The sequence below is a fragment of the Protopterus annectens genome, chromosome 13.part0, assembly GCF_019279795.1.
Source record: "Protopterus annectens isolate FY-2018-M chromosome 13.part0, PAN1.0, whole genome shotgun sequence".
Lineage (NCBI taxonomy): Eukaryota > Metazoa > Chordata > Ceratodontiformes > Protopteridae > Protopterus > Protopterus annectens.
This window is the reverse complement of record NC_056747.1, coordinates 38,048,089-38,060,116: the sequence shown is the minus strand read 5'-3', so window position 1 is coordinate 38,060,116 and position 12,028 is coordinate 38,048,089. Positions and strand designations below refer to the sequence as shown.

General features: G+C 40.9%; 1 protein-coding gene across 2 annotated transcripts in view; it reads left to right on the top strand.

Moving 5' to 3' along the window:
• Positions 1-2,401, top strand: part of MPND (MPN domain containing) — a 1,899,579-nt gene extending 1,897,178 nt beyond the window's left edge. For both annotated transcript variants that reach the window (XM_044090604.1, XM_044090605.1), the window contains exon 14: positions 824-2,401. In XM_044090604.1, coding sequence (XP_043946539.1) covers positions 824-901 — 78 coding nt within the window. In that variant the 3' untranslated portion in view covers positions 902-2,401. The remainder of the gene's footprint in view (positions 1-823) is intronic.
• The last annotated feature ends 9,627 nt before the right edge of the window (positions 2,402-12,028 follow it).

Genomic DNA, 12,028 nt, shown 5'->3' with positions numbered 1-12,028 from the left:
GATTATCTGAACTAATTGGGACCTAGGGTAGTTCGGATAATCAAATTGTTCAGGTAATCAAACATATAATTGAACCAGATAAAAAACTGCTAAAATCTTGTTTTTTTCTGCACACAGGAATACACTTTTCAAATTTTCAATGATTCCAATGGACAATAAAGAATATTTTTCACATACGAACTGGCTACAAGCTCAAAAAAACATGATCAAGCAAATACATATAATATTTACATATTCAGACTTTATGATTTTTCCTACCCGAAAACTTTGGAAATCTGATTCTGATAGACATTTCTGATAATCGACGTTCAGACAATTGAGACTCTACTGTACACAAGAAAACATGGGAATTGTGGGAACAGTACATACAGGTGAGGAATGAGGTTTAAAACAAGGTAGAACTTAAAAGAGCTATGTAATGTTTGACTGAAAATGATTGGTAGATTATAAGTGATATATAATGTGTGCAACTGGGATTGTGTCAGTATGGTTTGTGATGTAAAATGCTTGCAACTAGAATTGTCTGTGTGGTTCGTTTTCATTCATAAATGTATGATTGCTTTTGTCATAAGTGGTGGTTTAGTAAAAACGTTTCTTCTTTAAAAGGGACAGAAATTGACTAATTTATCTAATGTTGCTTAGGTTATATGTTATATAACAATATATGTGAAGCATAATGTTTGTTAATGTTAATTTAATAGTTTGATTACCTTTGTATAAATTATATAATATTTGTATAAATGTAAATTTGCATACGTCACAAGTGATGATTCAATAAAGATGTTTAAAAATATGATTAATAATTGTTTACTTTTATTTATAGGAGTCCCTGGCCGGCAAGACACCAAAAGATCAAGGTTATGCTCCTGTCATGGAGCAGATCTATAGCTCACTCTTGTGAATTAGTTTGCAATGTTACAAAGGATCATTTGATTCTCTTATTTTATTTTTTTGACCATGTTTTTCCTCAGGACATATGCAGATATGTGTGCCTCAGTCCTTAGACTTCCCACAGTACTGTGTTCTTAAGGATACGTCAATCCCTACATCCAACGGTAGATATCTTATTGTGTCTCGACCTTCAGAAGGCTCCTGTTTGTCAGTATAAAGAATGTAACAACGCCTGGCGATTGCTTGCTTTGTTGTAGGTTGAAGGGAGTGTACAGGACCATCTCTGATAGTGTGTTTTGTTGTTTAATGGTTTGAGTTCTTCCTGATTTAGATGTCAGTGTTTATATAGAAACAGCACTGCCATCATTGATTGCCATTGTTTTAAGCTCATCTGCTGTAAGAGTTGATACATCATCTTGCTGTCTTTGTAGAGTAGCGGGCACTGCAGTACCATGCAGTTGATATACCCTGATAGGTGAACATCTCCTCAAGGTGAGACCATGAGCCTGCTTCTTGTAGACTCCATGACATATTGAAATGAGAGAAGTATTAGATTTTACCAAGACCCTGAGTGTTAATTCACAATGATAGTTGCTATAAAATGAATGGCGTTTAAGTAAAATGTAATTAACATGAGCTACAAAATACACAAATGTGCAAATTCCTAGACCTTACTGTAGAGACAGAATGTTAAATCTATGGTACTGTATTTAGATGGTGTGCCACTGTTTTTTTAAGTGTGTTTTGTACCCGTCTCATTCAATTTTCATGAACCCGAACAGAACTACAACTGATTTTCAGAATGATTTGCAAGGCAAATGATTTCAGCTATTGTATGTTTGTACAAAACTACCATGCTGCCTGTTCTGTGTTCAGTGCATTATTTTCATGAGGTCGTCTAGGAAGAGCATTTCATACTGTAACTCGAAAGAAAGCAGTAGGATAAAGGCTGAAAAGCTAATTGTCTTTAGCAAGTGAGGACCTTAAAATGTTTACACTCTGAGTTTAATCCCTTATTCTCAGAAACGCACATGTATACTTGTATACACACAGTGTTTCTTAAACGCACTGCCAGGATATACGGTCAGTTTTGACACTTGTATCTCAGATGGGCATCCTGCTGTCTTTATGGCGTGGCACAGAAGATGACTTTCATATGGTTCTGCTACCTGTATTATGCATTTTGTAGTCCCCTGAGCTCTGACGTTTGGGTTTTATGTGACACTACTCAGGGAAAATTCAAACTGTGTTATGTCAGACAAATGGGTTCTTTTTAAAGACATTCCAAAGTTTGTACAAGAAGAACTGGTTATTTCATATTTCACTAGACTCAAGATTTGTTTGGGGTAATGTCCCAGATCTGAAAGAATGACACAATTCTGCAAACTTATATATTGTAAACAGATGTAAGTATTATTTAACTTTTTTTCATTTTTCAAGTTAAGTACTGGTGTAGATCTTTCCTGTTTTGTTAATATTTATAGTTTTGATAATAAAATGTTTTATATATATGAGATTTTGTGTTTTTTTTTTAGTATTATTTCCATAAAGTCTTGAGTAATTTAATGTGAAATGCATACTATATTTGGATGTCATTTGTACGCTGCTTGGTGGACCCTGAAATGTAATCTGACCGTACATGTGACTTTGTGTTGTCGGTTAAGCAAAATACTTGCACCTAAGAAAACGTAACCATATGTTAGTGCAGGTACATGCACTGCATTTGAAGTCTGCTGAGCAGAGTGAGGAAATACGGAAATGGAAAGTAAGACACTGATGTTTTACTTTCTGAAATAATTGTTGTGGGATTATCTGTATAGTGGGGCAGCCATTTGAATTGAAAGAAAGGGGGCTACCATTGTTAATCACCACTATCCCCACAATGTGCAGCCCTGTGGAACTACTGATGCTCAGGAAAAAGCCTTGTGTGAATGTGTCAGATTTTCTTTTGTTAACCGTGGGAGTGCAGCTGCCCAGATTACTTGTCACTGGTGACGTGGTGTTTCACTCTTTGCCTGAAGTGAAGGATGCTTAACTTAACCATTCAGTAGGTTGCTCAGTGAACAAAGATTGTTGTGCAGTGACACTTATTCACTTACATTGTACTTTGTTTACCTTTGCTGACTACAGAACCTGTCTGAAGTGTTTCCCTGTCACATATACAAGTTCTGGCCTTGTGAATTATTGTGCTTTGGAAAATAAGTTGTGAATAAAAAAAAAGTGAATTCTGAAATTACAAATTCATTTTTTAAGTTTTTACGAAGGGGTCTTCATTCTCTTACACTGACATGCATGGATCTGTACCCCTGACACCTCAGAAACTAATATATGCTACCTCTGAGACTGTTGTGCATAGAAGTTTGGGGCAGTAATCCGAAGTGCTGCAGCTTTAGACTTACTGTGGTATGTATATTCCTTCCTGCATTCAGTTCTGCTCTTCTGAGGAGCAATAGTTATTGTCTTCTGGCTATGAACAGGCAGCCATTTAAATTCATGCAGTTTTGACACATTCATTATTACATGTGCTGTCTATGCTTTTTAGCTGTTACTTGGCAACTTTGTCACGTCTCAGGCTGAAGAAATGCATGCTGTGCACTTTCTTTATCTTGTAAATTGTATTCTTTACTACATACATTCATAGGTTGATACACCCAACTAATTACTCCCTCTATAACAGGGAGCTCAGGACTGTAATTTTCCCATAGGTTCATCTAAGTTACATTTTAAAATAATGAAACCGTGTAAGAAACTTCTCTGTGTGGAAGATTTTCAGTCCATATATTTCCAGCCATGTAGTATATTGCCTTGGATAAAATCACAGACTTAATAATAATCTATTTAATAATTTGGTTAAATAAGATGTACCATTAAAGTACATTAGGGCTATGTTATTCTGACAGCTACTTGGTAGGGCAGGGCCAGCTCGAATGTCACACTGATGGGGGAAGGGATGTGAATTTAACATGTGTACCAATAACACTTTGTTTTACAGCACACTAAACCACTCCCATGCCTGATAAAAAGTATATATATATTTAGAAAGCTTGTGAGGAAATTATTACTCTCTTTTTGTTTTACTTGGATCGCTTGTCTGTGTACTTAATAAAGGATTTTTGACTGGAAACAGACTGCCTGCCTTGCTTGGATTACTTTCGAATACTTAGTAATGCTGTAGAATTATATATTTTCTATAACTTTTTGACTTGACGAGTTTACTTTCGCTACTTCTACTACTATTGTCTGATCTGATTAATATACAGTGATTAACTAGAAATATATGGGCTGAAAATCTTCCACACAGAGAAGTTTCTTACACTGTTTTGTTTTTAGACCCATTACATTTTAGTGGGTTGTTTTGAGACTTCGGGGATACCACGGAGATTACTTGATTTTAAAATAATGACTGACATGCTTTGCTTCATGGAAAGTGAGAGTTTCTTCCTGCAGTGGAGAATATCTATCTTGTCATCAGGTTCTATTTTATTGTGCTTTGGAAAATAAGTTCTATTTTATGTTACAAATATGTTTGTTTCTTGATCTTGTCAGTTTTGCAGATATTTTATAGATCAAGCAGGACTGGGTCATTTACAGAATTGTAAGGCAGGCATAAATTTCCCCATAAGAGTCTGTAGAAGTAAGACAAGGCTTTTAATCACTCTGAGTAACATACGGAGCACATACCTGATAAATGCTGATGTTTTTCATGTTGGGTTGAGGTGTTTGGACAGGTACACACTGAACAGGCATTACAATCTAGTAGGTGAATGATGACCTGTTTTGACAGAAAGGAAATACCTTTAATAAAGAGTTGGGCAAAGCTGAAGGCTTTCCGAAAAACATAGTGCATTTGTGGTGGTCAAAAAAGAATTTATCCATGAAGATGCCTAGATGGGTAATAGCAGTGTCTGTTTTAAGGGAGGCTGTCTTTTATGTCATAGGTATCTGGTAGTTCATCTTTTGCAAAATGTATGGCAACGTAGGTTTTCGGTTTACTGTTTTAATCTGTGATCTTGACACCAAGAGTTTAAATTAGGTCCTCTCCTGCATGATCTAGATGTCTTCACCGTAGTTACTGATGGCTCCAAGCTTGCAGTTGTCTGTGATCTTGTTTAGCCAGAGGTGTGTAAAGTCAGATTTGGCATCAGAGAAATAGATGCCAAGTAGAAGTGGTCCCAAAACAGGCCCATGAGGTACACAGCTGGTGAAAAGTTTTTTTGGAGGATAATGTGCCATTCACTCTGGTGTCCATAAGTGAACCCATTGGTAATCCAGAGTATGTGTGTGTTACATAGGGATTTTATATTAAGATTGACCAGTTTATCAATGATGCCAGAGTGGAGAGGAGATGTTCATCGTGTTTCACTGTTGCAGTCATAACTGTAGGGTGCTCCTGCCGGCAGGCAGCCCGAGGTCGGCCAGAATCCCAAAGTCTGGGTCCGGCGTCAGCTGTACAAGCCAGTACCCTGACGTCAGTACGCTCTGGTACATAGCCCTCAGCCGACGCCATCTTCTCCAGTCTTTCTTGCCGTGTGGTGGAAAGCAGCTCGCAAGTCGTTGGTTGGCGATTTTCAAACAGCGTTTTTGGTTGTTGTCAGTCCGAAGTTCTTACTTCTCTTCTCAAAGCTAAGTACCCCGTTGGGGAATCTTTTTCTTGTTCCTCCGATGTCAGAAAAAGTTAATAATTGTATTACGTGTGGGAAACAAATACCTCATAAAGATTTCCACTCTTACTGTCTACCTTGCTTGGGCCCTGACCACAACGTTTCTTGTTGTCGGTTCTGTGCCAGGTTTAATTCTCGTACTATCAAACGCAGGTACGACCGGGCTCTGAATTACTTTGGCAGACGCTTCAATTATAGAATGTCGTCGGATTCTACCGGTATTCAAATGAAGCGCAAAGACAAGGACAGGCCTCCGAGGTCCAAACAGGACTTGTTGCAGCTGGAGCCAGCGTCCGGTTCGGCTGTCGTCAGTGAGGCGCTTTTGCAGCCCCTGTCGTCCGCCACTTCTGAACCGATGGCCGATACGGACTCTCATGGGGAGCCATCTAGGCCTTCTATTTTATCTGCTGCAGGACCTTCGGACGTCGCTCCCTCAGATGGGTCCGGAGCCGCTGTGCAGGTACCGGCTTCTGAGGGGGTATTCAGGCCTACTCACATCACTATTTCAAAGGCAAAGACAAAGACTCCTGTTAAGTCCAAAGCTCCTGCTCAAGCTACTTCTGACTCTACTCCCAGGACACAGAAGCAATTGTTAAGGATGGCTGAAGATTTGCTTACTATGATTAGGGGTTCTCACCCCCCCCCCCTTGAGAAAAGGCCTCGACAGGATGTTCCTATGGATTCTTCTGACCAGGCTTCTATATCTTCTGTCTCTTCCTCTGATCAGGAATATTCTTTTCCTCCTTATGAGGATTCGGATGCTGAGGACTCCTTGCCCTCTGCCTCTCCACCTGAAGATTTTTCTTTTGGGGAAACCTTACATGAGATGAGGGAACATTTTCATTGGGAAGGTCAGGATTATTCTGCTTCCAAGAAGAGGCTTAGAGAATTCCTTCTTCTTCCTCAACATAGGCCTTTGGCTATCCCTCCTGTTTTTGACATTGTGGATGATGCTTTTTCCGAGGCTAATTTGAATCCTGACTCCATGCCTCCTGCTCCCTCTAAGCCTGATAGGTTTTATAGGGTTCCTGAATCTCATTTGTTCTTGTTTAAGAATCCTTCTGCAGATCCTGAAACTATATCTCAGGGCTCTAAGGCTGCTAAAGTTGCTTCTTCTAAGAATCCTATTCCCTCTGAGAAGGATTCTCGTGCCTTAGACAGGTGGGGTAAAAGGTATATACTTCTGCTACCCTTTCTGTTAGGGCTTTAAATTGCCAGTTTCATATGTTTAAGTATCAGCAATTTCTTTTGTCTGTTTTAAAGCAAAAGCTTGCCTCCCTTCCTGCATGTGCAGAAGATAAGGAACTACAGGATGTATTGCATGCAACTGAACAACTGAACAAACATAGCTTGCATTGTGGTTTTGATGCTTTGGATGCTTCTTGCAGGGCCGCAGCCTCTGGTACTGTTATCAGGAGACATGCTTGGCTTCGTGAGCAAAGTTTACCTGAACAGGTTAAGGCTAAATTATTAGATGCCCCTGTTCAACATGATGTTCTTTTTGGATCTAAGGCTGAGGAGGTTATTAAAAAGATGGAAGAAAAGGCAAAATCTATGCAAACTGTGAAAGATTTCTTGCAAGTTCAGCCTCCTAGATTTTCCAGGAATTGGCCCTCCAAAAATTGGTCCTTTCCCACGTCCGACAGGCCTCAAAGGGGAAGATATAGACGCTCCAGAGGTCGTGGCCAAGCTCAGGCCTCCTACAGATTGAGACAATGGACTGCTTCTTCACCTAGAAGGGGAGAAGACAGATCCCAATCTCAAAGGAAGCAAACTCAATGACTCTCTCGGTTGGGCTACAGGACCTCTTTACCTGGATGCCCCTCTCGGAGGAAAGCTTTCTCTTTTTTACAGAAATTGGACTCAGATTACCCAGGACAAATGGGTATTGGACGTGATTTTAAAAGGCTACAAATTCCACTTTCATACCTTGCCAAGGGCTTTCGGTTGGTCAGATCTGCCAAAACATCAATGGTCAGAGGCCTTAAATCAAGTGGATGCTCTTCTGGCCATGAGAGCCATAGAGCCTGTTCCACTCTCAGAGATGGGAAAAGGTTTTTATTCAAGACTGTTTCTGGTTCCAAGAAAGCAAAGCTCATGGAGACCTATTCTGGACCTTTCTGTGTCGAACACCTTTTTGGAAATTCCAAAATTCAAGATGCTTACTCTGCAGCAGCTGATTCCAATGCTCTCTCAAGACGCCTGGATGGTGACATTGGAACTAAAGGAAGCTTATTTACACATTCCCATCAGGCAGGAACGCAGGAAATTCCTCAGGTTCAAGGCAGGCTCGAGACACTTTCAATTCTCTGTACTGCCCTTTGGTTTATCTACTGCCCAGAGTCAGTACCAAGTGTCTGACACCAGTAGTGCCTAGTTACAGACTCCGGGGATTCAGATTTACCCCTATTTGGACGACTGCCTTATTCAGGCAGACAGCAAGGATCTTTTACTTCAACATCTGGATTTTGTTAAACGTCTTCTCCTCCTACTGGGATTTTCAGTGAACACAAAAAGTCACATTTGATCCCTTCTCAACAAATGGTATTTCTGGGAGCCCTCTTAAATACAACCTTACAAAGGGCCTTCCTCACTACAGAAAAACAAATACAGCTGGCTTCAATTTTCAAAACTTTGGCAACTCTACCTCAGCTCACTGCAAGGAAATTCCTGCAGGCACTGGGCTACATGGCTTCCTGCATTCTGTTGATTCCAAATGCAAGGCTTCATATGAGAAAGCTTCAATGGTATCTGAAAAGTGTATGGTCGCAGCATTGCCACGATCTGGACACTCTGATTCCTCTGATCCCCTGCCTCCAGAAGGAGTTCCTTTGGTGGTCCAGGGTGTGTGCGTTAAATGAAGGAAAGCCTTTCCGTCTTCCTCAACCTTCTCAAATCATAACCATGGACGCCTCGGATTATGCATGGGGAGCACATTTTCTAGGCAATTGCCAGCAGGGAACCTGGACAAAGGATCATCTTCACTGGCACATCAATCTGAAGGAAATGTTGGCAGTTCAAAATGCTCTTCTAGCCTTCAAGAACCTTTTGCATCCAGGACCTCTTTTGATTTGCACAGACAACACCACAGTCATGTGGTACATAAACAAGCAGGGGGGTTCTCATTCGTACCCCCCTTTGCAGACTAGCTATGGCTTTATGGGACACAGCTCTAAATCTGAATCTACATCTCCAGGCTCAATTCATACCAGGAGAACAGAATCTCTTAGCAGACAGCCTGAGAAGGAACATTTTAGATCCTCATGAATGGATGCTAGACACCAACTTATTCAACAGGATTACTGCAGTTTGGGGATGCCCCCAGATAGATCTGTTTGCATCCCATCTCAATCATCAGCTGCCTCTCTTTTGCACCAGGTCATTCCACAAAACAGCTTGGAAAGTGGATGCCCTGTCCTTCAGCTGGAGAAACCTTTCGGGATATGTCTTCCCTCCTCTTCCTCTTCTTCCTCGGATTTTACTAAAGATAAAACAGGACAAGCCCAAGTTCCTCATCTTGATTGCTCCAAATTGGCCTCGACAGTTTTGGTATCCAACTTTAAAGCACCTGTTCTTGGAGCCTCCTTGGATTCTCCCTCTGAACCCTTCTCTTCTGTCCCAGCATCAGGGTCAGTTGCTACATTCCAATCTCAAGACCCTTTGTCTGGCAGCTTGGCTCTTCAAAGGAATTTGATCTCTTCTAGCCTTCCCAAACAAGTTTTGGATGTTCTTTTGGAAGCTAGACGACCTAGCACTAGGAAATCCTATGCCTCTAAATGGAAGAGATTTTGCATTTGGATGCAGGACCGAGGCTTGGACCCTCTGGTGCCTGATCTCTCTTCTATTTTGCTTTACCTTTCGGATCTTTTGTCTAATGGACTTTCCTTTTCTTCCATTAAGATTCAAGCTTCTGCTATTTCTGCTCATTTCAATACTGATCCCCCTGTTTTTTCTCATCCTTTGGTGAGACAATTCTTGAGAGGGGCTAAGAATTTAAGACCTCCCAGAACCCCTCCTGTTCCTGCTTGGGATCTTAATTATGTTTTAGAAAAACTTACTTTGCCTCCTTTTGAGCCTGCTGCATCTTCAGATATTAAGTTTTTATCTTGGAAGACAGTTCTTTTGTTAGCTTTGACTTCTGCCAAAAGAGTCTCAGAGTTGCAAGCTCTCATGGCTGTGGAACCTTACCTTATTTTCCACCAGGACAGAGTATCCTTGAGGACCAATCCTACTTTCATGCCTAAGGTGATTTAGAAAGTGGCTTTGAATCAAACAATTCACCTTCCTACCTTCTTTCCTAATCCTCAGAATAAAGGGGAAAGGATTTTGCATTCCTTGGACGTGCACAGACAGTTACGATTTTATTTGGACAAGACTAAAGAGTTCAGAAAATCTAACCAATTGTTTGTTTCTTTTGCCTCCAGTTCTCTTGGAAAGGCTATTTCCAAACAAACTATTTCCAAATGGATTTCTTATGGAATAAGATTTTGTTACACTCATCATGGGAAACAATTTCCAGGTACTGTGAGAAGTCATTCTACTAGAGCAGCTGCTACTTCTACAGCTTTTCTCAGAGGAGTTCCTACCAAGGATATCTTGGAAGCTGCCACTTGGAGTTCTGTGCATACTTTTTCCAAGCACTACAATCTTCCTTTGTATTCTAAGACCAGGGCAGGTTTTGCCTCTGCTGTTTTGCAGGGTCTTCTTGCTGCCCCTTCTTCTGTCTAAACCTCCCCCCTTTTTTCACTGCTTTGGGATTCCACCCTACAGTTATGACTGCAACAGTGAAACACGATGAATATAGTACAGTTGTGTACACCTACCATAAATGTAGATGTTCGAGTGTCTTCACTGTTGCAGTCAGTGTTTCCCTCCCTCCTATCCCCTCTTTTTCTCTTTTTTGTGGTGTATTTGTGTTTCCTAGTGGGATTTATTTATGATTTATTGGGGACTTCTGACATCTAGGGCAAGAAAGGCTGGAGAAGATGGCGTCGGCTGAGGGCTATGTACCAGAGCGTACTGACGTCAGGGTACTGGCTTGTACAGCCGACGCCGGACCCAGACTTTGGGATTCTGGCCGACCTCGGGCTGCCTGCCGGCAGGAGCACCCTACAGTTATGACTGCAACAGTGAAGACACTCGAACATCTACATTTATGGTAGGTGTACACAACTGTACTTTTCAAAAGCTGCGACTAAATTGAGGGTACTTTTATCTAATGCTTCTTTGACACTTTTAGAAAAGTCAGTTGAATTTAATAAACATGATTATGCTTTTACAAATTCAAGTTGGTTAGGGTCTGTGTACCTTTTGCCCTGTGTATGAAGTCCATGATGATGGTGATGCAGTCACCTTCCAAATGATGCTAATTTGGATGATAGACCTGTAGTTTCCGGTGGCCTTATTTATGGAGTAGAGCTGCCACACCTTCTCTCCAGGCTTCTGGTATATGTCCAGTAGAGAGGCTATGGTTGAGTAGTTTAAGGAGGAGATGCGACATGGGGTGTTTTATACTGGCCAGAAAACAGACTAGTATTTTCTGGACAATAAAGCTGGCATTTTTTTTTGAGAGCATATTATTCATTATCATGATACAATAGCTGCATGATATAAAAGGAAACAAGTCCAGTGCAATATGTTACTGTACAACCCAGTACAACTTAGTGCTGTACAGTATTAGGCTTGTGGAGAATTATTACTCATTGTACACCAGAGAGAAGAGCAGCAACTTTATGCAACTATTCAGGGATATTGAGATGCAGGTGTGAGATTCAAAAAGATATTTTTCCCTGGAGGGAAAAAAAAATGTTTTGATGAAACACATGCCAAGGAGGAAATGCAAAAGATGTTCTCGTGTTTCACTGTTGCAGTCATTACATTTGGGTTATCCTGCTGACAGGTTGCCTTCAGTCAGCCTGAATTCCAAAGTCTTGGGTCCTGCGTCGGTTGCTGTCACCTCTTCCCTGACGTCAGGTCGTCAGGGGTATAAAAGATGCAGCCGACGCCATTTTATTTAGTCTTTCTTGCTGCGCGGTGCCCGAAGCAGAAGCAGTTTGCAAGTGCCAGTCAACAGATTCCAGAGATTTTCATGTTCGAGTTTCAGATCCGAAGTCTTCATTAAAAGCTAAGTACCCCGTTGGGGAAACTTTTTTTCTTGCTCCAGACCGATGTCAGAAAAAGTTAATAATTGTATTTCTTGTGGGAAGCAAATACCGCATAAGGATTTTCATTCTTACTATATTCCTTGCCTAGGCCCTGATCACGACGTTGCTAGTTGTTTGTTTTGTGCTAGATTTAACCAATGCAGTATTAAGCGGCGGTACGATTTTGCGTTATGCTATTTTGGGTGAAGATTTAATTATACAATGCCGTCAGATAGCCATCCGACTACCGGAGTTCACAAAAAACGAAAAGAAAGACAGGCAACCGAGGTCCATAACCGATGACAAAGCTTCTCCTAAGCCTGTTTGCCGGTC